Source organism: Pteronotus mesoamericanus, unplaced genomic scaffold (genome assembly GCF_021234165.1).
Source record: "Pteronotus mesoamericanus isolate MK-2021 breed Mesoamerican mustached bat unplaced genomic scaffold, CSHL_Meso_final contig_101, whole genome shotgun sequence".
NCBI lineage: Eukaryota > Metazoa > Chordata > Mammalia > Chiroptera > Mormoopidae > Pteronotus > Pteronotus mesoamericanus.
This window is the reverse complement of record NW_026555001.1, coordinates 29,185,190-29,212,042: the sequence shown is the minus strand read 5'-3', so window position 1 is coordinate 29,212,042 and position 26,853 is coordinate 29,185,190. Positions and strand designations below refer to the sequence as shown.

At 63.6% G+C, this 26,853-nt stretch overlaps 1 protein-coding gene across 1 annotated transcript; it reads left to right on the top strand.

The window, feature by feature from the left end:
- Nucleotides 1-1,576: 1,576 nt before the first annotated feature.
- ALLC (allantoicase) lies at nucleotides 1,577-13,461 on the top strand. Its single transcript, XM_054566671.1, has 11 exons — nucleotides 1,577-1,666; nucleotides 2,929-2,979; nucleotides 3,374-3,461; nucleotides 4,394-4,519; nucleotides 5,250-5,329; nucleotides 6,014-6,146; nucleotides 10,208-10,363; nucleotides 10,707-10,780; nucleotides 11,663-11,771; nucleotides 12,483-12,607; nucleotides 13,255-13,461. Exons 1-11 carry the CDS (start codon nucleotides 1,577-1,579, stop codon nucleotides 13,459-13,461), a joined length of 1,239 nt encoding a protein of 412 aa, XP_054422646.1.
- Nucleotides 13,462-26,853: the final 13,392 nt, after the last annotated feature.

Here is a 26,853-nt window from a genome sequence, read left to right as displayed (position 1 = left end):
GGCGAGCATCCCGAGGCCTGGGGGCTGTGACCCGCCCGCCTGGGGCAGGGCTGGCTTCCTTCTGCGCCGCCGCGGGGCACTGGCTGGGCCTGAGCAGCCGCGGCAGGGAGCAGCTGCCCTTTGCCGAGCGCGTCTCACGAGCCCCGTGTGGGAAGAGGACCGTGAGGACTTGAGGTGACCTCCCCGTTGGGGGCCGAGAGGTGCTGGACGGGGTGACATTCCGGCCTGAGCTTCGGTCTCCGTGGGCGACGTGAGGACAGTCGCACAGACCTTGTGAGGAGGTCGTGGGAACCGGAGCCTGGGTCAGGCGCTCGGTCCAAGCCTGGCGCACAGCAGGTCTTCTTTCACAGTAGGAAGCCGAGCGGAAGGCTTTCCGACCCTGGTGAGATGTCGCGAACGCCTTCCAAGGCCATCACTAAAACCTGCTATCGCAGCGAAGAGGCTCGCCGCAGTGAGGGCTGCCCTAGAGGGCCCGAGGAAATGCGGGGCAGACCGCACGAGGCGAGGGCGCTGGAGCCTGCTGCCCGGAGGGCGATGCCTGCCGGGCCGCGCCGGACGGCAGCTGCACCCGGCGTCCGGGAGGCTGGATTCTAGATTTCGTCAGAATTAAACGCGGACACCACGCGAGGCACTGGCCCATCTCCGTGTGGCTGGGGAGCGGACGCCCAGGGCCAGGGCTGGCCCTCTGCGAGCTCGGCCCTGCGCCTCCCTCCCGCTCCAGCCGCACTCTCCGCCTGCCACAGACAGAGTAGCAGAGGGTGTGCGTGCGTGGCCGCAGAGATGGAGCTGAATTTCATGCCCCCCAACCCCACCTCCGCCGCTGCCGTCTCTTAAAAATTGCCTTGGGGATCCATCCTCCTTGGGGAGCTATCCCTGGGGCGATCCGATCCTCGTAGTAGCTTCCAAAGGCCTGTTTGTTTTTCTTCTGTCTCAATGCAACGCGTTTACACACACTTGGGTGGCAGTCTTCACCGCCAACGGAGCTTCGCCGAGAGAACGATAGAGCGTTTAAGCGAGTGGGTCTTGGAGGGAGTGTGCCGGTTGCCCGACCACCCTGTCCCTGGTGAGGCGGACGGACAGCGGCTCGTGGGACGTGGCGTTTCCTACCCCAAACAGGGTCCCCTCCCGCCAGTTAAAGCAGACGTGCCCCAAGGCCAGGACTTGCTGGGAAAAGCAAACAGTACCCTGAAAACTCCCGCCTGTGTTTGGGGTGCGCATCAGGGAGCGCGCGTGGACTGAGCCGGACTTGCCAAGGCCCGTTCGCCCAGCAGCGTCGGCTGGCCCAGCGTTCCCGCCCCCCCTTCGCCCCGGGGGACGAGGCGCGAAGTCCCCCCGCCTGGGCCCCAGGCACCGCTGCAGCGTCGGCCTGAGAGGGCACTGCTCCAGTCCCCTCCCGGGTCAGTGTTTGTGCGAAGCCACCTTTTACGCCCACCTGGAGGGATCGTCGGGTGGGGGACGCTTGCCCCATCTGCCCGGCACCGTCTGTGCTGTGACCGCCTCAGTCTGCGGCCTGCGGGCCTGGCTCGGCTCGCAACGGCGCGCGGTGACCGAGCCTGCCTCTCCCCTTCCAGGCAGCATGGCTGACTTGCCCAGGGAGGGGAAAGTGGCTCGGTCGCCCGACTTCATCCAGCTGATCGACATGGCGTCGGAGTCCGTGGGAGGAAAGGTGAGCAGGGGGCTCGGGGCGGGAGCCAGACGCAGGGAGGCCGCGCTGGTGGCGCCCCCCTTCCCCGTCCCCTGGCAGAGAAACTAGCGAGAGCGGCAGGAGGCAGGCCGAGGGGCCGCCTCACCCGGGAAGCCCCCCACCGCCGAAGGCTTCCAACAGACTTTTGTTCAGTGGGTGCCTTACGTTAAAAAAACCAAACCCGGACATTTTGTTCCTGTGAGAAGAACTCCCGATGGCCGCGTGGGTTCTCCGAGAGCAGTGCCCTCGGACGGCAGCGTGCGAGTCGCCGGCAGCGCCGGCTGGCCCCGTGGGCTGGGCGCTGTGGGCCTGCAGCGGGCGAGGGACGGCGGCCTCCGCCACGAGCAGGGGCAGGGCTGCCAGGCCCGGGCGAAGGCAGGGAGGCGCCGGCCGTGAGCGGGGAAGGCGCGGGCCCAGGACGAGCGACGCCCAGAGCGGGGCAGGCGGCTCGCGAGGCAGGGAAGGGGCGGAGGGTGCGTCACAGAGAGAGGCACGGAGGGGCCGACATGGTCCGTTCAGGCGGGAGTTCCCGGAACCTCCGGTGGCTGGGGGGGTGCGGGAGCCTGGAGAGGCGGGAGAGGCCCTGGGGCCCCCAGAGTTTCCACGGAGGGGCCACCGGCGGGTCTGGAGCTGGGGAGGGACCCCCACATGCGTGTCCCCTGAGTGCACCCTGCGTCACCCGCAGGGGCAGGCCTACCCGACGCAGCAGGTCCTCGCAGGCCTTCTGGGCTCCGGGGCGGGGGGTGTGGGGGTCAGTCAGGCCAGCGCACCCTGTCCCCTCCAGGCCGCAGCCGTCCGGGGGTCCCGGGTTAGGCAGTGTGGCCGGCAGCCTGTTTTGCTGGGGAAATGGGTCGACCCCTGCTTCCTGAGCGTGGTTTGGGGCGCACCCCTCTCTCAGAAACGCCCCACGTTGGTTCAGGCTCCCAGCCAGTCCTCCGCAGCGCTTGAGACACAGCCCGGTGTCCCCGATCTTGAGAAGAAGAAAGTCGGCTTCTCCTTTTCCCCAGTGTCAGGGGTGGGTGCCTGGGCCTCCAGCCGGTGGAGGGAGTGAGAGCTGGCGGAGGGAAAGTCTCGAGGGGCAGGTGGTGAAGCGTGAACCTCTAATGGCTTCTGGCTTAATGGCTTATTGTCTCTCTTCCCCCAGGCAAGTTCGCGGTCTCTTTTTACTGCATCTCATTAATGCCTGGCGAACGAAATAAAATGGTTTTTAATTTATGGTTATTTTATCTTCTTTATTTGCCTAGATTTTGTTTGCAACAGACGACTTTTTTGCTCCTGCGGAAAACCTCCTGAAGGTATTGGGGGGGGCGTTTCGGGGGGCGCGGGGCCGGTGGGCGGGGCCACGGGCCGCGCCGAGAGCTGGCGTGGGGTCGGTGGATGCGACAGCGCGAGCCCCGCCCTCTGCGGGGCCGGGCGCTGGCTGTGACGCGGTTCTGCCCGCTGCTCAGTGGTGAGGTCTGCACTTGGAGGCCACACGGCAGAACTTCTCTCTCTGAGAGACGGGGAGGCCCCCGGGCGGGGGGCGGGGGTCACCCGCGCCGGGAGGGAGGGGTGGGCCCTGCCACGCCCACTGGGGACGCCCGAGGGTCCGCGCCGGGAGGCCCGTCTGGGCTCCGGGCAGAGGGACTGGCTGGGAGCCCAGGCCCCGAACGCAGCGAGTCGCTGCCTCGCTGGACGTCTGTGCTTCAGAGCGCCGGGCCGCGCTTTAAGGAGCGTGAATTCACCGAGTTCGGCAAGTGGACGGACGGCTGGGAGACCCGGAGAAGGAGGGTGCCAGGTACCTGGGCTCCGCCCTGTCCGTTCCACGCTGAGGCTTTAGAAGGGGGCACGTGGGGGGTCGGGGTCGACACGAGTGCCCTGGGACGCTTGGGACCTCCGACGTCCCCGGAGGACACTGGCTCGGAGCATCTGGGAAGGGGCGGGGTCGGCCCCGTGCGCCCCCGGACGTAAAGGAGCGTGACTCTTGCTGGGAAGGCGACAGCGTGCGGGCCGTGGCGGGGCGGGCGCCGTGCGTTCGCCTCGGTCTTCCTGGCTCCGGGCCGGGGGCTCAGCCCCAGCCGCCGCTGCGGGAACAGGCCGCCACCTGCCGGGCCACCCCGCAGTGCGCACTGTCTCGGGTCGCCTTAAGGTGTCACCTTTATTATTGCAACTCCTCCGACTCCACCAAAGTACGTCCCTTAAAGCTGAAGAAACGCGTGCAGGAGCACCCGGTCGCCCGATGGCCCCGGGCGACCGCGAGAGGCACGCAGCGGCCGCTGACCTGCGGCGCTCCCAGACGGTAGCACGCGCGCCAGAGCGGGTCTGGGCGGGGCGGGCTGGGCCGGGCCGGGCCGGGGGTCCTCACAGGACCGTGGCGGTTCAGCTCTTGGGAAGCGGAGCTCAGCCCTGACCCTCAGTGGAGGAAGCAGGGCTCAGAGGGACCACGCACACAGTGGCTGTGGGTCAGCATCGGCTCCCGGCCTCCCGGCCTCCCGGCCTCCCCGGCCCGGCCGCCCTCTGGTCTGAGGAGAAGGGGCAACTCCTGTGGCGAACGGTGGTCCGTGGGGCCCCCCGATGAGACTCTACAGTCGTAGCTGAGAGGCAGCCCAGCCAGGCCCCCGTGATGGCCAGAGCGGCTGCCGCCGGACGTCCGCGCTTCCGTTCCACCCTCTCGCCTGCCTCCCCTGCCGACTGGGTGTCACGGGCGGCTCTGCTGTTTGGGACCCGCAGGTCACGACTGGTGCATCGTCAAGCTAGGGGTCCAGGGCATGATCCGAGGCTTCGACGTGGACATTTCCTACTTCACAGGAGACTACGCCCCGCGCATCTCGATCCAAGCAGCAAACCTGGAAGAAGGTGCCTTGGGACGGCCCCCCAGGAAGGCCCTGCGGGGTCGCGAGGCCCTACCCCCTCCCCTGCCCTGCATTTGCAGCCGGACGGGCTCCGCAGCTTGTCGTGGACACTTGGCTGCCACGAGCCCCCGAGCTCCAGCTCCCGGCAGCGCGCTCCTGACTTTGGATTTCTGGCCCAGCGATGCCCTTTGACCCAGTGCAGACTGCATTATCCCCACGCTGCCCAGCCTCCCCCAGAGACGCCCGAGCCACCGCGGTGGGGGGCGGGGAAGGTGGCAGGGCCGCCCGGACCCCCCGGCCGGCGTGGGGCCCGGCCTGCGCCAGCCTTCTGGCCGTCCGCCAGCCGCACGCCTCTGTTCCCAAGTCACCCCCGGGACCCCGGGAGGGGTGGGGAACGTGCTTCTGGAACATTCCTGGACAGGCTCCCATTTGAAAACCCTAGTCACGGGAGAAATTGGTTAAAGTTAGACTTGACTTGGAAACATTTGCTATTCGGACGAGCAAACGCACTACCAAACGCCGCGCTCCTTTTGAAATTACTGCGAGCGTGTCCCACAGCGAGGGGCCTTTGGCAAGAGTGGCTGTTAACGTCGCTCACCTGCTACTCTGACATAAGATGCGGTATCATTCGTGTTACCCGGCAAAACGAAAATGACACCCTGCCCGCCCCCCGGAGCGTGTGTCCTGTTTGAATCTGAACCTTCACCCTGACCCTACGGCCCCTCTGACTTCAGAGAAAGAGCCGGAGATGCCGCAGAGGGGAGGCCGGGCCGGAGTGGCGGCCACGCCCGCCGAGTGGGAGGCTGTGGCCCAGGTGCGTCTCCAGGGAAGGGCAGGGGGGCGCAGTGAGGGGCTGCTCAGCTCGCCGGGCCCCGCCAGGTGCCGGGCACCACCCAGCACCTGCTGGCCTGCCCGCGTCTCCCAGAACGTGGGTCTGGACCAGCCCGGGGAATCAACGCTGCGTTTTGCTGTGTGTAACGTGCTCCCATGTGTGATGCACACGCACATTTCTGTGCGCACTGTGCACGGGATTATGATACCCATGGTATGTAATCATGATATCCATGTATAATGCACAGTCTTGTTTCTCCCTCAAAAATTTGGGCAAAGAGGTGCGCATTATGCATGGTGGAAAACAGGCAGCCGGGGCCTTCTCTTAGGGAGGTGTGGATCCAGGGGAAATTGCTGTGGGGTTCCTGCCCGCGAAGTGCCCCCCTACCCACCCCGCTGACCTTGCGGTCCACGGGCACTGCCCTGGGCTCACGGACACGTTCACACCCCCGTGCTGGCGGCTCCTTTCTGAGACCCCGCAAGGGGGAGGCCTCAGGAGGCAGCTCGCTTCTGGTCCTTCCTCCCCAAGCCCCCCGTCCGCCCCCACCCCCGCCCCCGCCTCCTTTGCGACTTGCACAGAAGCCTCCTGGGGGTCTCCCCTGTTCGGGGGCCCGCGCCCTGCCAGCCCCACGCAGGCGGGGGCCACACTGATGGCTTCTGTTTGCAGCTGAGGTCCGACGGCTGGGAGAGCCTGGTCCCCATGACGGAGCTTCGGCCAGGAAAGCCCGCCTCCAGCCACAACTACTTCCTGGTGAATTCCCTGCAGAAATGGACGCATGTGAGGCTCAACCTTTTCCCAGGTGACTGCGGCGCAGCCCGTTGGCACGGGTCCCTTCTTTGGCTTCTTTACGGTGCAGCAGCAGGTTTGAGACTAGAAAACGCGGTCGCCCTGGCAGCAGGCGTCCCCAGGACCGGAGGGCGGGAGGGCTGTCTTCCAGGAGGTCACGCGCTCGCCGGCCACCCACAGGGAGTGCCGGAAACCGCCGGGTCCGTGGTGACACGGGGCGGGGCAAGGGGCGCGAGGCTGGCTAGGTCCTGGGGCGCTGTCTCGCAGGCGGGGCGCCGGCAGGGGCGCAATGTGCCAACGGCCCTGCTCGCTTCTCTTCATCATGGCTTCTTTCTCATAATTTCCACCCCCGGCAATTCCCCCTGTGAAACGGGGCTTTGCGGGATGCGGCTGGGAGGCCGTGTGAACACACAGTGACGGTCCCCATCGTCAGCCCTCTGAGAGCAGTTCTATCGTCTCAGAGGGCAGTCCCGGGCCGGCGGCGTCCACCTTCCCCTGCGCCAGTCCCGGCCGCCGGGGTCTGCTCCCTGCCCCGATCGGCTCGGCGACTGTGGACATTGCCCGTAAACGCCGTTGGCGGCTGGCCCCTGCCACTGAGCATGTGGCTTTCTAGGCTCAACAGGCGGAGCGCGCGGCAGCAGCGCTCCGCCCCTCCCTGTGGCTGAGCGACATGTCCCGCGGGGGTGGGCTGCGTCGCTTGCCATTCGCCTGCTGGCCGACATCAGGGTGGCCCCCGAGCGAGGGATGGTCCAGCCGCACGCCTCCCCGCGCCAGGCCTCGCGTTTCCGGTCGGTGCACGCCTGGGACTGGAGCTGCTGGGTCATGTGACAGCGCCGGGTGTAATTGTCTGGGGAACGACCAGGCCATTTTCCGAAGTGGCTGCACCTTTGCCGTCCCTGCAGCCGTGGACGCGGGCTCTGGCTCTTCCCGGGAAGTCGGAGCCGTGCCAGGGACCGTGGGCGGCTGTCTCAGTGCGGCTGTGACGTGCGTCTCCCAGACAGTTAGTGGCGGAGAGCGCCTTCTCAGGCGCTAGCCGGCCGCCTGTGTGTTTTCTTTGGGGAAATGTCTGTCCCGAGCTTCGCCCATTCTTACACTGGGCTTCTGTCTTTTGTTATTGTCATAACAGTTACTCGTGTGTTCGAAGTACTAACTTTTTACCAGCAAATGCGTCCCCCCGTTCCGTTGGCTGTCCTTTCACTTTCTTGCCAGTGTCTTTTGATGCACAACAGTCCTTAATGTTGCCGAAGTTCAGCAAACTGTGTTTTTCTTCGGCTATTCCTATTTTTGAGTCGCATCTAGGAAATCATTGTCGAGTCCAAGGTCATGAAGAAATGTCCTTGTTTTCTGCTAAGAGTTTATCACTTTAACTTTTAGATTTAGGTCTTTGATCAATTTTGAGCTACTTTTTTTTTTATATGCTTTGAGGCAAAGACTCAGCCTCATCGCTTTGCACGTGGATGGCGTTTCTCCAAGAACCGTTTGTTGGAAAGACACTTCTTTTCCAAGTGAACGGCTTTGGCCACGCGTAAAAAATTAGTCAGCTTGTAGACACATGGGTTTATTTCTGCCTTTTAATAATTACTTCACTATTTTATTTTTATTTCTTTTTAGAAATACATAGCTCAACTTTTCTCCCCCCTTTTTGGTGGCATTATTGTACAAAGTACATCTATAAATGTTACAAACCCAATGATACATTGTTACAGTTATTTATGTAATTGCATGTCTTCTGAAGAAGCTGAGAGAAGGAAGGAGAGCCAGTCTTTAAGGTGACTCAAGTTTTGTTACATTAACCTTCCTAGTTGCCACCTCCGGTTTTCTTCCTTGGTTCCGCGAGCTGCGCCTGCATGTGGTCCCTGGCCTTGCCCAGCTTGGTCACACAGTGACAGCCGTGGCCGAGCTCTCCGACGTCCTTCCCCCCCGCGCCCGCCGTCGGCGGCACGGATGGCCGTCTGATTGCGCTCAGCGGTGCCCCGGGCGTAGACTGCTCCACGTACCGATCCCATTAACCCGGGGTTCCCTTGAGGCGACAGGTTTTGAGGTTAGCGATGAGATCTGTCCTGGCCCCAGCGGGGCCTCTGCGAGCCCTGTCCCCGTCCCTCCCAGAGATCCGCCGGGCTTGCTCTCTAGCTGTAGTTCTATGGTTACAGAGGTCCCTCGTGGATCTGCCAGGCTCCTCAGCAGCCTGTTGCCCCGCCCTGCGGTCCCCGAGGGGGTGCCAGGCTCCGTCTGCTCTACATCCGGTCGCCCCTGGACTCAGCGTGTTGGGAAGAGACTCGGGCTCTCTGTTCCAGGACCTGCTTCTTTCCGAGGGCCAATCCCTACGCCTTGGCTCTGGGGCTGGGGCTGAGGGCGACGGTGCATCTCAGGGACACGCCTGCCTGAGGGCCCGGTGCGGAGCGGAGGGGCAGTGGGGCTGGGACTCGCCTGGGACTTACCCGCAGATGAGGCCGGATGGCCGGCGCCGAGGCCCTGCCCTCCCAGGAAGGAAGCCCCCAGCTCTCAGAGGGGGCAGCGCCTTGTGGGGGTTTTCACTTTTTGAAAGAGATTTGTTTAAAAAAAAATTTTAGAGGGAAAGGGAAGGAGAGAGAGAGGGAGAGAAACATTGATGTGCGAGAAACGTTGACTGGTTGCCTCTTGCGCGCCCCCTACCGGGGACCTGGCCCGCCACCCAGGCCTGTGCCCTGACTGGGAATTGAACCAGCGACCTTTCGGTTTGCAGGCCGGCACTCAGTTCCACTGAGCCACCCCAGCCAGGACGAGGCTTGTGGTTTTGCCCGCGCCCGTCTGGAGTCCCCACCTCACTGCAGCGGGATGAGGGAGCCAAGGGGCTGACCTGGTTCCAGGACCAGAATCTCCTGGTTCTTACTGAGTTTTGGTGGATTTTATTTGAACAAATGCTGCTTCACTCACTGAATGCCCTTGGGACGCTTTCGGAGACTCTGAGAGGCTGTTTTGGTTTGTTAATCTAATCCTCACCAGCTTCGCGGGGGGGTCTCCTGACCCTCATTTAGGCGCCGCGTGTGTGCTTCTGGTCGAACGTAAGACACCGACATGTGGCGATCTGACCGCACGTGACCGACAGTGGTGGCCGAGGCCCAGCGCCCGCTCAGTCGCTCCTGCCAGTGCCTTTCCCGGGCCTCCATGCCAGGGCAGCCCGGGTTCGTTTATCGTAAATGTCGAGATTTCCACTGCTCTACTGAGAGAGCTTCCCGTCACTGCGTTTCACCTCAGTTTTCATGTACGGATACGTCGAGCTTGAGTTCATGATTTTGAGTTTTGATATAAAAAACCTTGGCTCCTACCCTCTAGGAAGTAATATTCAAACAAATACAAATAGTCCCTTTATGAGAACCAGATAGCATGAGCAGATCTTGGTGCCTGTTCTCGGCTCTGCGGACCTCAATTGGGCTGCTGTGGTTCTCAGCCGCTAGTTGCTTTTGTGAATATTGTTTTTTGTTTTCTCATCCGCACTGTTAAACGATGTATCATCGTGAAAATGAAGACTTAGGGCTCTGCATGAGCCTCTGTGGGATTAAGCAATGCCAATGCCTGGCCCCAAACGTTGTATCGATGGTGAATGTACCAATTGCTTTTTGACTTTCCTGATGTTATTGATTCAATTAAAAAAGGAGCGCCTACTGTGCGCCAGGATTGGTTCTAGGCGGAGATGATCAGAAGGAACTGCACGGGCCGCGAGCCTGGCCTCAGAGGTTTTATATTCTGGACTCTGGGAGGCACGTTGGCAGGGACTTTCTAACAAACAAGAGAGCGTCCTCTCGGGACTGGCCTGCGGAGCGAGTCTGGAGGGAGACGGCACGCCCCGCCCAGGGGGCTGCCGGGCCGGGGCGCGGGAGGGGGCCTCCCTGCGGCCAGGACACGGAGGCGAGCCCTCCGGACGACCAGCTGCGACAGCTGTCCCGGACCTGGAAGGGCCAGGGCGGCGGCCCGGGCAGCGCACTCACAGGGGGCCTTGGGGAAACGGAGGAGGGACGCGTGGCCGGCTCTCGTCGTTTACGACCCCCAGACAGCGGCTCTCCAACTAAAAAGGAACTGAGGCGCCTTTCTTTCCAGACGGGGGCGTCGCACGCCTCCGGGTGTACGGGATCGGACACAAAGACTGGACGGCCACCGACCCCAAAGAACCGCTCGACCTGGCGGCCATCGCGTGCGGGGGCGCGTGCGTCGGGTTTAGCGACGCCCGCTTCGGGCACCCGAACAGAATGATAGGTGAGAGGGGCTGTGGTGGCGAGGCCACGTCCGGCTCCCGCGTCAGGCGCCCCGCGCGGCGGGGAGGCGCCGCCTCACGGCTCGGGAGGGCTTGGCGCCTTCGTGACCTGGGGTCAGTGGGAGTTCTCCTCTGTGACTGTGGGGCGAGCGGTCGGCACGGAAGGCAAGGCACAGGTCGCTACGTCCCTGCGGTCGTCTGCGACCTGGCCGAACCGCCGCCTCCTTGGCAACGGCTGTGCAGCCGTGTGCAGGGGCACGGCCGTGTGGCGTCCCTGCGCCCGCGAACGCGTCCGCCCGTCGGAGACAGCGGCGGGTGGCCCCTCAGCGACGCTCTCACCCGCAGGCGTCGGCCAGCCCGTGTCGGTGGGAGACGGCTGGGAGACGGCCAGGAGGCCCGACCGGCCTCCCGTGCTGCAGGTGAGGAGGGGGCGTCCGCGGGAGGGGGCGGGCCTCTGAGGGGGGACGGCTCTCGCTGTACATCCAGGGAACATGCTGGTTTGAGAGACCTCGGCCGCGTTGTTCTAAGAGCTCATGTTCCCCGTTCCCCACACTCACCCGCCCCATCACAGCGTCAGGGCACCGAGCCAGCAGGCCGGGCAAGGGGACCTGCAATTTAATGACGTGAAACCCAGAATAAGGGCACTGATGGACCTGGAGGGAAAGTGCCAGCTCCGTGGCTTCTCGCACCTGTGTGTCCCCAGAGGGGACCACTTAGGGATGTGTGACAGATTGGGGCCCCGGAGGAGGCTCGGGGGCTTCGCTCGGCTGAGCTCACGGGACATAAGGAAGTCGGGATGAAAGCCAAATAAAAAGCCACCGTCAGGGTGTAAACCCCACTGAGAGCTGAGCCGTCAGCAGCCCCCCTCGGGCGAGTCTGCGCGTCCCCCAGCGCCCTGGGCAGAAGTGAGCGGACCCTCCTCGCTGCAGACGGAGGTTCGAGGGCAGGGCACATGCACATCGGTTTGAATCTGACCAAGACCACGTTTGCTGGAAAGGTCCAACGAAGAGGCTAGAGGCCCGGCGGGCGGGCTTGGATCAAGCCCCTGTTGCGTGCAGCGTGCCACGCGCGTTCAGAACTGATGTAGAAAGTCATAGGACAAATTTGTAAATATTTACCAGCGACCCAACGATCTCACGGGGAAAGCTAGCAAAGAGGCCACCGGCCTGAACGGTAACTTACAAACGGGGACACGGAACGCACGTTGATGGCAGGAAGTAAACCCCGTCGGTGCCGGGGGCACGCCCCCCGCTGGCTGGCACGGTCCCGCCGCAGCTCACGCACTTCCTCTTGAATCGCAGAGTGACGAGGACGGCGTGCTCCGCGTTCCCGGGCACGAGTGGGCCGTTTTCCGACTGGCACACCCTGGAGTGATCACGCAAATTGAAATCGATACGAGATACTTCAAAGGTAAATGTAACGTCCGGGGTTGTGAGGGTGACGCCTCCCTGGGGGTGGGGTTCAGGCCTCGGGGCTGGGCTCGGCTGTCCACGTGCCGCTTGGAGTCGGCCACTCCCTCCCTCGGTGTCCTGCTTGTCCCTGTTACAAAGCATCAGGTTGCACGGCACGGCCCCAATCGCAGCGGGGTCTGCGGCGCCGTAGGCCCCCGGCTGCAGAAGCGAAACGCAGGGCCACACACGTGCGCCCAGAGAACACTTAGGGCTCCTCTCCGGTTTGCTTAGCTCGGTACTTCTTTTTATTGTCATGTGACAAAATATGTCGCCATAAGGAAAAGACTTTCCAGCTTCATAATAATTCAGAGGAGCTACATAGCAGTATGCAAGTAATTAAATCTGCCATCTAGGAAGCGTATCAAACACAGTCCACGTCTGCAGCCACAGGCCATGCATGGGAACTCAGACGCACAGCCCGCTGACCCGCGCGGCCCCCCTCCCCCGCCCCGGGTCCCGTGAGAGACAAACGCCGGTTTCAGGGGGCGACCCGGCGCCGTTGCAGCCGGGGTGTCCCTCCTGCTCCCCGAGACTTCCTCCCGAAGCTTCTGCCGAGAGGGGGCCCTGGTTTGTTCTCTGCTGGGTTTTGGGTCTGATTTAAAACGCCTGCTATCCCATGAGCCAAGGGCAGGCGGCGTGGAGAAAGTCCCTTTCGATTCCGTGCCCGCAGGGAACGCTCCGGCCAGCTGTAGCCTGGACGGCTGCGTCCTGACGACCCAGGAGGAGGAGGACATGATCAAGCAGAAGTGGGACCTCCCGGCCCACAGGTGGAAGGCGCTGCTCCCGGTCACGCAGGTGCGGCTGGGGGGCTGGTGGCGGCCTCGCGGGGCGGGGCGGGGGGTCTCTCCACGCTCTCCGCAGGCCCCTGCACGTCAGGCCTCCCGCGCAGCCCCCGGTCACGCGGGCCGGCCCGCACAGGCCGTATCTGCGCATTTACATGAGACGAGGGAGGGCTCCGCTGCTCATACTTTTGCCTGTCAACCAATTTCTGTTGCACATCGTCATGTGCAAAGAACACATACGGAAAAATGTTGCCGCATGGTATCAACCCTTGAGAAAGGGCGATAGCTTATGGAGGCTGCAACAATGTGTCCGCCTGAGGGGCGCACGCTGAGCTGGCCACAGGGGTCTCCTCTGGTCGCCTGGGAGAACGGCGGGTACAGCCGCTCCCCTGTGGGGCGGGTGGCAGTGTCCGGAGACCCACGTCCGCTTCGTCCCCTCTGTCTGTCCACGTAGTTCCTGTCAGAGCCACGCTTGTCGTGGCACCTGAGCGCCTACGCCGGTGCCGTCTGGACACCCCCCACCGCCGCTCGCGGGCCCCGGGGGCGGGCCGCGTGGCTGCCGGCGGGGGCGCTGACCTCCTAAGGCCCCACGTCGGCGCTGACGGGCGCGGGCGGGCCGGCCACGGGTGGGCACAGGGCCTGCGTCTGCCTCTCTTTCAGCTGTCCCCCGGCGAGAGCCACGTGTTCGACAGCCTGACCCTGGAGCTGCAGGACGTGGTCACCCACGCCAGGCTCACCATCGCCCCGGACGGCGGCGTTGGCCGCCTGCGGCTCAGGGGCTTCCCCAGCTCCATCTGCCTCCTGCGGCCCCGGGAGAGGCCCATGATGCGCTTCTCCGTGAAGCCCGGCTTCAAGTCCAGCCTTTAGCCCCGCGCACGCGAGGCCGAGGGGAGCCGGCTGCCTGAGGACACGGCCGCCTCCGGCTCCGGGAGGGTTTCAGTGCTGACGCGGAACGAGTTTCTGGCAGTTCGTCTTTCTCAGATCAATAGAATTCCTGGTGATTTAATAAAGTGGCCACTCACACGTTGATGCCGGTGTTCTCCAGGCACGTGTGGCGGGTTAAGAACTGGATGCAGGCGGTTGCATAAGGACGGCTGTTTGCTGATGCTACGAGACGTTGACGCTACGGTAGCAATCTCCCGCGCTTCTGTGTGTGGGCCCAGCAGACGAGACATAGTCTGTTGGGCGTAAAAGTTTGTTTAAGCCCATCAACGGCATGTATCTCTAGATCATTCCCGGTCCCAGCTCAGAGGACCGGCTGATCTCGACCCAGAGCAGGGACGGCCCTTCCCCGTTCCTGGAATCCTCCTCCCTGAACAAGGCGCGTCCGAACGGCAGCCTTCCGCTGCCACGCACTCAGGGGAGACACCCCCTGGATCCTCACAGGCCGTGGATGCTTCCAGATGCCGCTGCTGCCGCCTGAAGTGGGACCAGGCGCGGGGCCCTGTGGCCACCGGCTCCCTTGGCCTGAGCGAATTACCCACCGACCTCCCAAAGGCCGGGGGTAGGGTGCGTTCCGGACTCCTCCCCAGCGGTGGGCCAGCCTCCCGGCCCGGGGACTCCGCGGTGCCTCTCCAGGCAGCAGATCTGTGCGTGGGGTCCCCGTCCCCTTCTGGGGAGGGGCAGCCACCGACGAGGGACAAGGCCTTTCGGGAACGTTAGAAAGGGGGCAGACGGAGGTGGGCGGGCAGTGGCGATGAAAGTGAGCGCCCAGGGTGGGCCGGTGGGAGAGGTGACCGTGGCCGAAGATTTGCAGGAAGAAGGGCGCACCGCCAGCAAAGCTCGTGGGAAGGCAGGGACCGGGCCTGGGCCCTCCCGCCTTGGCTGCTGAGGCCCCTGTGCGGGGGGAGGGCTCGTGCCTGCGTGTCCCCCTCCCCTCCCGCCGAGAGCGGGAGGGAGACCGGCCCCGTTCAGCCCGGCGGCGGCCCGGGGAGCGCCCGCTCAGACGCCACTGTCACGCCCGTGGGGGGCTGCACTGCGTCCCTGGGAGGGCTCCCTGCACGCGGGGTCTCCGGGGCTGCCCGAGGGCACCTGGGTCTCCTGGTAACTTCTCTAACCCCCCGTGGTAACTGTCGCGCAGGCTGCGCCTCAGTGGCCCAGGCCCTCCGCAAACAGCCGTGCGGCTGGTGTCCCAGAGCGCAGCGCGGGGCGGTGCGGCCAGCGCGCCCGGACGAGGGACTCCTGGGAGCGGCCGCGGAGGGGGACGTGGCCGCCGCCGCTCGGGCGGCGCCCGGGGAATCCTGTCCGGGGGCAGGACCTCGGGGGCGGCTTCCTCCGCGGAGCCCTCCCCTGTTTCTTGTGTCTGCCCATAAAAGACACTATTACCATTCTTTACATTGTTGCTAAACCCATTTCTTTTATTGCGACATATATTGTATACACAGGAGTGTGCATACAATTCTATGTATAGTTTAAGGAACAGCGACAAAGCAGGCTTCTGCGTAAGCCGCATCCGGACGGAGGGAGCAGGCATCGCGCTTATTCAAATGTCTGCCTTCCCCGGCCTTTGCCCACAGGACGCACCGTTTTGGCTTTTATAACCGCTGTCTTTTCATAATCACGGAGCCTGGAGGCCGACTTTCTGCTGTTCTCTGTCTACTTTTCATCAATGCCACTGTCTGGCACATATTTTCTGTTACTTCCTTTCCCGCACAACACTGTGCTTGTGAAGCGCTGCTGTGTTAACAGCTACACGTCAGTCACTTTTATTGTGATGTACGATTTCACTGATTAACGGACCAGTTCATTGACCCGATCTGTTGTTGGACAACGTGGGTGGTTTTAATTTCATGCGGAAACCCGCCCCGCGGCCTCGCACACCCTGTGGCGCCCCCTGGTGCCCGCGGCCGCCTGGCTGCTGGAGGGCGTGTTTGTCGTGGCTGCTGCTGAGCGAGGGATCACTGCGCGCTTGGGGGCCAGCCGCTGCGCGGGTCGTCCCCCATCCCTGCGGCCAGCGCTTCCAGAGCAGCGCAGCCCGGCGGTTCGGGCTCAGAGCGGCTCCCGCCGCCGCCGCTGCAGCAGTGGACGGTCTGCGGGGCGCGGGGCGCAGGGTGGGGGCGGTGCATCTGGCTCACTCGCTTGGGCCCGCGGGAGGCGCCACGCTGGCCGGGGAGCGTGTCCATGGGTGGCCCAGAGGCTGGGGCTCCCCGTGTGGGCGATCGGGCAGAGCCACACGCCTGTTGTGGCTGCTGGTTCTCTGTTGCGCTGTGTCCTCTCTCTGCCTGTCCGGGCTCCTCTGAGGGGGGCGCGGGACGGCACTTTTGCAACGTGCTCGTCGGAACAAGCGGAGGCCCGGAGGACCCTGCCGTTTGCCACGTGGGCGTCTGTTCGCTGTGCCACCAGCAGCGGGGACTGGCTTCCGAGACGGGTGACTCGGGCCCGGGGGCGGGGCCCGGTGCTCCCCACGGCCCCCCACAGGGCCCTGGGGCTGGAGGGCCCTGACCCAGCGTGTCTGCCCGCCGGCCTCCAAGGCTGTTTGTTGGAGACATGCTTTGGCCCCTCGGCCGTCGTCCCTGACTGACTGCGACCCCCGGGCCAGCGTGTCCCGGCTCTGACCAGGCCCCCACCTCTGAGTTTCCTTCTTTCCTGGAGGCAGCCAGACAACTCCCCTACCTGGTGTGCTGCCGCCGGCTCCTTGGGAGGCTGGAATGTTGCCCGTTTTGTTTGGGGAAGAGCTGACGGGAGGAAGGGCTCTCCCCCGCGCCCTTCGTACCTGCTTTTCTCTTCCTTTGCTGAGGAGAAACCTGCCCTCGTTGTTCACGTCTCTAAGAGGAAGGTCGTGTTTTCCATCTTTGATCGTTTAGATGCGCTCTCTTTTACATCGGCGAGCGGTGCTCTGAAGCCTTGTTGAAGTGCAGGCTGGTTGGCTTCTCCGCGTCCCTGGGAGGCGGCCTCCCTCGGTTCCGGGAAAGGCCCAGCCACTGCGTTCTCGGCTGGTGCCTCCGGTCTTAGCCTGCGTGCCTTCCTTTCTGGGCCTTCAGGGGCCTGGTAAGAGAGGCAGGCAGTCGACGCAGATGGCGCCCGCGGTCGCTGTTTGACTCGTGATGACACGGGAGGGAAACAGCGGCCTTCCGGGGGCTGTTTCCCTGGGTGACGCCGGCTACAGCCAGCGTCACCGTAAAATATTTTTTGGTGGCTTATTGTGGCCAGGACACTTAGTAACTGCATTCTTGGGAAGGTACTATAGGCTCCCTGGTCCTCGGTCACCTGGCTATGTTGCCTGGTTCGTTGGAGGATTAAGCACGAACGCACACACAGGTGTGTCTGGTGCAGCAGGCAGGTGATGAGCTGTCACCGCCACACGGGGACGCACCTGCCGGGGCCTCCAGACTCTTCCGTCACTGACGCCGGTTTGTCCAATCAGCCTGGACGGGCGACTCCACAGCCCCGAAGCCCGCAGGGTCCTTCGGCCTCTTGCCAGGTAAGAGAACCAGCCTCTGAAATGTCACCGCCTCCGACAATAACAAGAGATGACATTTGCCTGGCACATCTTAGTGGATTACTCCGCGGAGCACAGAGCCCTGGCAATCGGAATTACGTGTTTAATTGCTGGAGTTATTTAATTAGTGAGGTGACACCGGGGTTAACGAATCGTTAACACGCGGAACGAGCGCGCCGCGCAGTGTCCCCCTGGCTCCGCGCAGCCAGGCGGGAGGCGGTTTCTCAGTGTGGCCGCTCCGTCGCCGAGCTGGCAGGCGGTGCTTCCTGTTGTTCCGTTTGCCAGCTCGGTCTGTAAAGTCACGCTTGTCACTGATGCTCCTGGTGTTGGTTTTTCACTGTCGCACGCAGGCGAGTAGATTTTACACGCGGAGCGACCGCCGGGTGGCAATGGAGGTGGGTGTGCGCGGCCACCTCAGCGGCCACGGCAGCCCCACACGCGGCGCCCTCTCTCCTAGACCCTCTGCTCCCCACCAAACAGGAGCCGCTCTGAGGACATGAGGCCTCTGCGCCTGTGCCGGCGGAGCCAGCTCGCTTCCGTGTGGTGCCCGGGGTGCGAGACGCCTCCCAGTCTCCCGGGGGGAGCGACCAGCCTGCGTCTGGGTAAACGGCCATCTGGTTTCCTAAGAACTGCTCCCCAGTGGGTACAACGGCCTGGGGCCCGGGGCCGCCCTCCTCCCCAGGACGGGGGTCCCTCCTCCCGAGGACGGGGGTCCCTCCTCCCCAGGACGGGGGTCCCTCCTCCCCAGGACGGGGGTCGAGCGCTGTCCGTGGCCGCAGGAACGCGCGCCTCCCCCGCCCCTTCCCGTTTTGAACGCAGGTGCCGTCCGGCCGCTGCGTGTGGACAGGCCGCCTCCAAAACGGCCCCGGGGGCGAAGGGCAAGGGCGGGGGGCCCTCCGCGTGTGACATGAAAACCCCCTCGCAGGGTGTTTGAGAGTTGAGAAGGAGACGCAGTGTGTTCTTCCTCACAGGGACTGAGCGATTCGACGGGCCTGGGTCACGCGATTCGGCCGCGTGGAGCCGCCGTGCGGGGGACATGAGGTCTGGGGCCCGGGCCCGCCCCTCCCTGTGGTGTCCGAGCAGTCGAGGCCGGTGACGCGCCCTCTCCGCACGCAGCTTCCCGCGTCCACGGGCGACAGCCCTCGGCGCCGCCTGACGCTCAGCGAGAGGCGTCTGGTCCATGAAAGCTCCGGGAAACGAGCGGAAGGCGCTGCCTCACCTGTGAGCAGCCCCTTTGGGGCACCCAGCGCCCCACCTCTGTCTCCCGGTGCGGGCGCCGGGCCCTTCACCCGTGTCCCGCTTCAGATTCCGGCCATCGGTGGCCGCGACTTTAACGACTCTCTAGCTGATGTTTTGCTGCAACCACGGGCCGCGTCCGGGCCGGACCAGCACCCGGCGGCCCAGCGCGTGTCCCCAGCCGCCTTCGCCGCGGACCGTGGTCGACCCTCTCGGCCGACGTCACGGGAATACCGCCCGCGGGGTGAGAAGTCGTCAGCCCCATTCAGATGAGACTCAGAGAGTCTCTGCTGATCTATTTAAAACCACTCCAGGCCACCGAGAGAGCAGATACCTGGGTGACGGTGACGAAATGCAAAAATGGAGTGTTAGCTAACTCCGGGTTCCTAACGTCTCGCCGAGGAATTACCCCTTAAACCGAAGGGTCCGATTTATTTTCGTGCACGTGAGCCTGACATCTCGCTTCGTAACTAGTAGCTGCCGTGAATCCTGGCCGCCACGAAGGCGAGAGAAAACGACGACAGTTTCGGAGCCCGCGTTGAGCACAGGGTCGCGTTGCGCCCGAACTGCCCCGTGCTTTGTGGCGGGCAGTCAGCGGGCTCTGTGTGGACGGAGGCGGTGGTTTCGCCGGCGTCATGCCGCTGCCGTGCTCCGTCGGGGTCTCAGTGGCCGCCGACCACCCCCCTCGGCCATCGGGACCAGCCTTCTCTCAACCCCGCGTTCTTGCTTGTTTTCCCTCTGCTCCTTCTTCAGACCCCCGCTGCTGCTGCTGGCACTTTGGTCTCCCGCCGACTCTCCCGGCAGCTTCTCGGGGCCCCTCTGGCAACCGTCAGCCCCCAGCCCGCACGGGCTCGGCGTTTGCGTGTGCGGGCCAGGGTGTCATGTCTGGAGCAGCCCTGGTTGCTATTTGGCTCCTGAGTGTGGTTTACCTGGCGTGCGGATTAGCAACAATGTTTCTGTGATAATCACGCCGAGGGAAATGCGACACTTGGGTGCACGTGGGAGCCCATGTCTGTGGCAGAACAGACATCCTCACGCACGTTGGGGCAACGGCGGAGGCTCACGAACGTCAATACACCGAGGGCCGAAGCAGGATCGTCCGGTAAGATGCCCGACGGGCAGGTCTGCCGAAGCTGATTGCATTTATTACGCTGTCCTGCTGTGTATCCGTGCGTTTTGTCTTGAAAGTCATACGTTTCTAGTTTTAGTCTTTTCATTTTAGGCTGAAGATCCTATTTCTATTGCTGTTTACTATCGAGGCTGCTGAGAAGCAGCTGCTGAGCAGGCTGAGCTGGCTGCGTGTTCGGGTGGTTTGCCGCGTGCACCTGACACCAGCGTTTCACAGCCCCGGCTCAGCCGGGGGCCTGCCCGGGGCTGACCGGGCGAGGGCGCCAGGGGAAAGCCGCCGTCGCCCCGGCTTCCTGCGGAATCGGCGCGCGGGGAGCGGGCCGGAAACAGGTGCTCCTCTCACAGGAATCAAAATAAGGCCCAAATCCTGCCAGCGGCCCTTCCGAAACTACAGCGGGCACAACGTCGGCGCGACTTTCCGTTCAATAAACACAATTATGCTTTTACCGAAATTGCCTCTAAATTCTCTCTGAACTGGCGAACACAGTTACATTCCAGGGAGATGTGATATCTTTCTGCTGAGGATCTTACACCAGAATCCCCGGTCGGTTTATTCATGCCTGGATTTGTCCTCCCTTTCTTAGCATCGCTCAGGACCCTCAGCGAGAACAAGAAAGCGGTTCCGTTTCCTGCTGAGAGGAGATCAGTGGCGAGCACGTGTGGGTGCGGCGGAGCCGCGGCCTGGGCTCGCTCTGACCCCCCGGGGCGGCCCCCGCCTCTGCGGTGCCCCGCGGCCTTCCCTGCGGCTCCTTTGCCTTTGAACAGCCCCTTACGTCACGATCCCGAGTGACTCCTAAGCCGAATTCTGCTGGCGCGGTTCTTAGGTGAGTTGACCCATGAAGGCTGGAGCCCCCCGTGGTGGCCGGTGCCCCAGCCAGCAGTTCGGTGCAGGCAGATGGTTCATTGTTTAATTACACGGCTACGCTCATCTGTTCCTGCATCTGCTCTTACGACTTCTTTTCTGGTAGAGGAAGGATGTAGAGAAGAGGAGAAAAACGACTGAACCAGCAGTGCCTTGTCCTGCACCTAAGCATCCCTAAAAACATGAAATTAGGACAAGCAAAATTACAATGGAATCGAGGTGCTCAAGGACGTTTGTATGGTTACCGTGTCAGCACAAAGTGTAATGGAAACTTACACAAACAGCAACACGAAAGAACACGTGTGCTGTGTTAACGCAGGATCAAATGCACTTGAAGTCCCCGGGCTCCCGGGGCCTGCTCCGCGCCCGGCCGGCCCCCGCCGCCGGCCGGCACTGAGCTCCGCGGCGTTTCCCTCGGAACGGAGCCCGCGGTCCGACGGGCCTCTAAACATGGCTAAGAACTCAGCGCACGTAGGGCTCCGAGGTCTCCTTCCTGAAACCCACACTTGTTACCACGCGTTTCATGACAGCCAATAAAACAGGTATTTTTTCAAAAAGATTGTTATTTGGTTGTGAGTCTGCAAAGTAACCTCTCCGCTGTGGGAAGCGCATGCAGACACGGGAGTCCTTCCCTGCTGGCGAGGGGGCGGCGGTCACAAGGCACCGCCGACTGCGTGGTTGGAAACAACAGAAACGCGTTCCCTCACAGTTCTGGGGGCCGGAAGTCCAAGGTCAAAGGGTCAGCAGGGCCACGACCCTCCGAGGGTCTGGGCGATGTCTTCCCGCCTGCCCCCTGCCGCCGGCTTCTGCAGTGGCGGCCCCCCTCCCCCGCAGTGTCCCTTGGTGGCCTTGCTCCGATCTCCGCTCTGTTGTTTCCCTGGGAGACCGCCTGCCCCCGGCGCTTCCTCCTCGTATGAGGACCCAGTCGCTGGATTTAAGGCCCCCTCCTGCGGCGCAGCCGTTACAGCTGCATCAGCAAAGACCCGGTTTCCAAGGAAGGACACACGTGCAGAACTGAGGTCAGGGCTTGAAGGGACATTGTTTGGGGACGCAGTTCAATGCCTAACAGCCGGTCCTGCCCTTGGTCCCAGGGTTCCCAGGGTCTCTGGGAACCTGTTTTATGGGAATCGTGCGGGAAGCCCGAATGAAGAGCCCCGGTTTCGAGGACAAAGGGCAAGAACGGACAAAACCGAGGTCTTGCTACCGTGTGCAGGTTCCAGTAACAGGAGGGCCAAGGCCGAGGGGGCGGCCCGCTGTCCACAGCGGGCACTGCTGCGTGAGGCAGGGTCCCACACAGCGAGAGGCTGGGCGGGGGGCGCGGGGGACGGGGCTGCCAGAGACAGAGCCCGGGCTGCGGGGGCCCCGTGCACACGCCCCGATGTCCTGTCCGCCCCGCGGAAGGAGGTGAAGTGAAACTGGCACAATGAACGCGGGTGACACATTTCATTCGCCCTCACAGGCCGCCTCGCACGCCCGCGGCCATCGGCGTAAAACCACGAGCGGGCGCCTGGCCGCCGCGTGCTTGGCCTTCTGGTCCGCGCGGGCGGCGCTCAGTGCGAGGGGCCACGTCTCCCGTCTCGGGCGCAGGGGAGGCAGGCGGCCGGCGCTGCTGTGTCGGGCAGCACTGCGTCTGGGTGGCCTCGGAAAGTCGTGCCCGGGGAGGGGAGGGGTCCGTGCCGCCCGGGGACGCCAGGGACAGGAGCCCCCGCGACGAGGACCGAGCATGGAGTCAGCCTCTACGAGGGACGTGCAGATTCCAGAATGTTCCGTACAGACCGCACCCCCCTAGGAAGGGGGCCGTGACGAGGAGGACGGTCAGGATGCGGAGCCTGCACACGAGAGGAAAGGCTGGGAGCCCTGAGGTGACGCCCGCGACGCCGTGCGCGGAGGAGACGGGGTCAGGCCGAGGCTCCCGCTGCACGCTGCCCCGGCGACCCCTCGGCCCTGGGCGCCAGCAGCGAGCGCGTGGCTGTGCGGGGTGGCTCGCTGGCCGTCCGTCCGTCCGTCCGTCCGTGTCCCTCTCGGGGCCGCGGGGGCTGGGCGAGCCGCGTGCCCGAGGCCCCGGTGTTCGGCTGCCGGAGTGGCGAGCGACCAGAGCAGAGGAGGGACGGCCTGGAGTCCCGATGCCTTGAAGCCGGGAGCGTTCCCGGGGGCGGGGGAGCGACCGGCGGTGCCCGTGACAGTCATGGTGACGGCAGAGGGGGCGTGGATTGGAGGGTGGCCGACGCAGGCCGGCGCTGACGCGGAGGCAGGGCCGGGGCCCCGGCGGCCGAGGCCCGGAGGCGGGGGCGGGAGGGGCCCTGCCTGTGCGAGCGCCGTGGGCAACGCGTGGGCAGGGCCCCCCAGCCCGGCAGGGCGGCCGCGGGGGCTCGCGGGCTGGCGGGCGGAGCTCACGTCCGGATGTGCTCGGCGGCCGGCGCCCGTGGGCGTGACCGTTGGACATGCGGGTGCCGCGGCGTCTCCTGGGGCTGCCGGGACCCACCGCCGGTGGTCAGAATCGTCCCATCTCTCTGCTCCGGAGACCGAAGCTGGGCACACGGGTGTCCCAGCGCTGGCTCCTGCCTGTCCCCTTGCTGGCTCTCCGGTCCTGGCGGCTGGCGGGAGGCCTGTGGTGTGCGGGGAAGCCTCCGCCCTCCCGCTCCCTCTGTGCCCAAAGGTCCCCTTGTTGTGAGGACAGCATCGTGCTGGCTCAGGTCCCACCCTACTCCACCAGGACTCTGTCTGCAGGGCCCCTGCTGCCCCATAAGGTCAGCGTCTCAGGTGCTGGGGGTTAGGACTTCGGCCTACGGAGCTTGGGGGGACGTGACTGAAGCCACGCAGGGGGGGCGAGCTGCGGAAGGAGTGTGAGCTGTGGCTGGGCCCGCAGGTCGCCCAGGGGGTCGGGGTGGGGAGGCAAGAGGAGGGGCCAGAGGAGGGGCCAGGCCGCCCCCGGGTGTCGCCGGGCTCGCGGCTCCCGCCCGCGCCTCTCCATGACGTCCGAGGAACAGGGGCTGAGGGAGGAGAGCGCCCCCACATGCCGGACGCCCCGGACCCGTTGGACGTGCCGGGCAGTGCCCTGACTGGGTGCGCCCCTCACAACAGCCTCGCCAGGTCCGCATTGTGACTCGACGTTTCTTTCTTGACCTTCCTTATCATTTTCACCAAGGACGACGAATATTTGAACCGGAAAATCGCAGTGGCAGGTGACAGAGTCGCTTCTGTTCTCCTGAATGCAGACCCTAGAGCACAGCAGCAATTCCTCTCACGATTTTTTAGAGTGATTGTGTCGACTGTGCGTTAATGTGGGGGCTCGTAGGACCCTGGCTAATGATGCGGAAAGCGAACATCCATTTGTAGGAGGTTCGGCATCATTGGAATAATAACCGCACCGGCCGGGGCAAGACGCGTGCGTTCTTAACCACGCACGCTTGTCCCTGCCATTTTCTCCTAACGAGACCAGCAGAAGGAGCTAGACGCCGCGCTGAGAATTCACGGGATCGACGTGGGCCCCGTCTCAGCGTGGAGCGCGAGCCGAACGCGCCTCTGAAGGATCGGGATGCATCGCGGCCGGCTTGCTGCTCCCAATCATGCCGTGTGTGTTCCGGCTCCGCAGCTTTGCTCGCACAGCGCGCTCTGTTCTTTCTCTGATCAAAACCCGCGGCCATCGTCACGGTGACAGATCCCGCCTCTCTGTGCCGGCCCCTGTGTCTCTGATGATGGGGGTGGCGCCTGAGAAGGGTGTCCGTGGAGCCCGTCGGCTGAGGAGCGCGTCTGGCTGGTGCTGGAGCTTCCTTTCTCACCTCGGCTCCCGCCCGCCGTGCGGAGACGGGACTGGGCTGGTCGGTGTGAGCTCGGTCCGTGGCAGGCGGACTTCATCGCTGCCCTGCCCCCCCCGGGGCCCTTACGGTGCCCGGCACAACGGAAGTGTCCTTAGGGTGTGTCCCCCGCCGTGCCCACCCCTTCCTCCATTCTTGTTGTCTGTCAAGGTCGTTAGGGCAAAAGAGGGTCACTGTGCACATGAACGGTTTGACTGCAGGACTGGTAGTTGATTCTATTTTGGAAGACTTGTCAGATTTCTTTTGTTTCTAGACTAAAATGAGGGATAATTGTGCAATAAATCAAGGAATGGCAAGAAATTAAGGGAACTCCTGCTTTTGCAGGCAAGCCAACCAGAGAGTCTTAGATTAATTGTTCCCATTTGGAGGGACGTGAGCTCCATGACATTGTGCCAAGTTCACCGGTAATAAAACCCCTGGGGATCCATTCTGTGCTTAGACGGGACCCACGGTCCTTGTTTGTTTCAGCGAAGGTTACAACCACATGCTTCTCACAGCACGACTTTGCCTGTGGTCCTTATTATTTCTGAAGCCTGTTGACTGTTAATTTTTAAAAACCCGATTGTAGACAAAATCTTGGAAGGAGAGAATATTTCTTCATTAAATATCCCTACATGTAGGAAGGAGGGATGTTGCCTAGAAGTTTCAGGTTATTTGGTTATTTGGAAAAACATATCAATAATAAAGATGCAGAAACATAACAGTCGGCATTAATCCATTTTTTAAAAAAGTCTTGGGTCTTTATCTTGTTCCGAAGTTCCACAGCCTGTTTTCCCGGGGCACAGTGCACACCACAGCAAACCTGTAAAGGTCTGAGGAGATTTGTTTCCTAAGGTGCAAACAGGTACCATGTCTGAGGAAACCAGGAACTGGAAATGGTAGTCTACGGTTCAATCACAATTGCCACGGACCCTTGGAATTTAAGTGACAGATGACAGGGTCACCGCGAGCCCTTCTCTCGCTTGGCCACGTTCGCACAAATCGGGAACTTCCCTCCCCGAGAGGCGTCCCTGTCCCCAGGGCCGCCCTCTGGGTCGAGAGCATGGCTCTGCTTCAAGGTGTGCACGTTGGCGTCGCTGCGTTTTGAAAATGCGCAGCGATTCCTACGTGCCAGTTCATCGTGTGGCCCGATCCACGGCCAACGGGCACCTGAAAGACAAGGGGCCGTTTGGAAACCCCGGGTTCGGCTGTATTTTGTCATCAGGAGCTTAGTGCCTTTCCCGCTGCTGCGCAGGCGCACGGGCTGTTCTGGGGGCCGCGGGGACACACGCGCACACGTCCGGCGACTCCGTACGGAGACCCTCGGACAGTCTGCCTGTCAGGACACACAGACTCGCCCCCTGGGACTCCGCGCTCAGCGCAGGCCCCTGAGGGACAGACCCCCTCGCCCCCCCGCAGAGCCGCGGGGCCCGTTCTCCCCGGGAATTCTGAGAGGCCGCCCCGGGGCCCCGCCTTGGTGCCGCAGCCCGCTGTGGAGTCGGGCGAGAAGGACTTCCGAACCCCCCGGCTTGTTATGAGAACACAGAACTCTCTGCCTCCCTTCTTCCTTCTCAAAACAAGATTTCGCGATCATTTTGAAAGTGCCGGCCTTAGCCCTTCCGAAGGGTCGCATCCAATGCTGTGCGCGTCCGGGGACCCGGCCACGGGACACCAGGGCCTGGACCTCCCTGGGAGGCCCAGGGCGTGCCCCGACTGGCACTCCTCGGCGGCAGAGGTGGCCTGTCTGGCCGAAGCGGCTCACTGATGGGTTCTGTTCAGGAGCGGGTGCTGTGCAGGGAGGCAGCCGTCAGGGTGGAGACGGCAGCGGACCTTCGCGACTGGGGGCCCAGCGAGAGCGCCGACGAGGGGCCACCGCCCCCCCCCGCCTCACGCCGTGCATGAACTGCCCCCCGCACCAGGGTCTCAGTGTCGCCAGCCCGTGCCCTCAGCCCCCTGCACGCCCGCGGCACAGCTCACGTAAGAAACCTACATCTACCTGCCGACGGGAGAGGAGTTCTTACCGCGCGCCCTGGCTTTTTTGTCAGCTGCGCCAGGAAACAGCGAGGAGAGAGGGAACAGAGGGCTCTTGTCTGGCGCTTCCTACGTTGCCGGTCACGACTCCAGCCCCCCACCTGCTTGCACTCAGCCACTGACCCCCGCGCCGTTCATGCAGAATTCTGTCCTCGGGTGGCTGGTGGGGCACCCGGACGCCAGCGCATCCGACCGGCTGGGCCTCCCTCCCGGCACCTTGCAGGGCCGCAGCTCAGAGCCGGCGTGGGCCGCTAACCGCCGTGCACGTCAGCCGAGCGCTTCTGATTAAAGGCCGAAAAGGCTGGGGCCTTGGCATGCAGGCTGAAAGATCTTTGAGGGTCTGTCAGCTCCCTGGTGCTTCAGCGTCTGGAGCGGGTTGAGATCAATGCAAACCCGAAACGAGAGAATGAGGGACCCCGCGGAGCCTGGGGGGGCTGCCGCACACCGCGCGAGGACCAGGCGTGGCTTCCCCACAGCGAACGAGTGCGCGCCCCTTGGCCTGGGAAACGTGCCTGGCTGGGACGAGTCTCCCCGTGCCGGCCGGAGAGCCCCCCGGTGCCCCCGCGGCCCCGTGACACGCGTGCGTGCCCTTTGCCCAGCCCCGTGGACCCCGTCAGCCCAGCGGCTCTCCCCACACCTGCCCGCCCGCCGCGGAGGCAGCATTGTGGAAGAACCGGCCGCGGGAGCCCCGTGTTGGGCTTCCATTGCAGACGGTCCCCCCTCCTCCTGCTTTCCCACCTTCGTTCCTGCCTTCCAGGTCCCGGACCGAG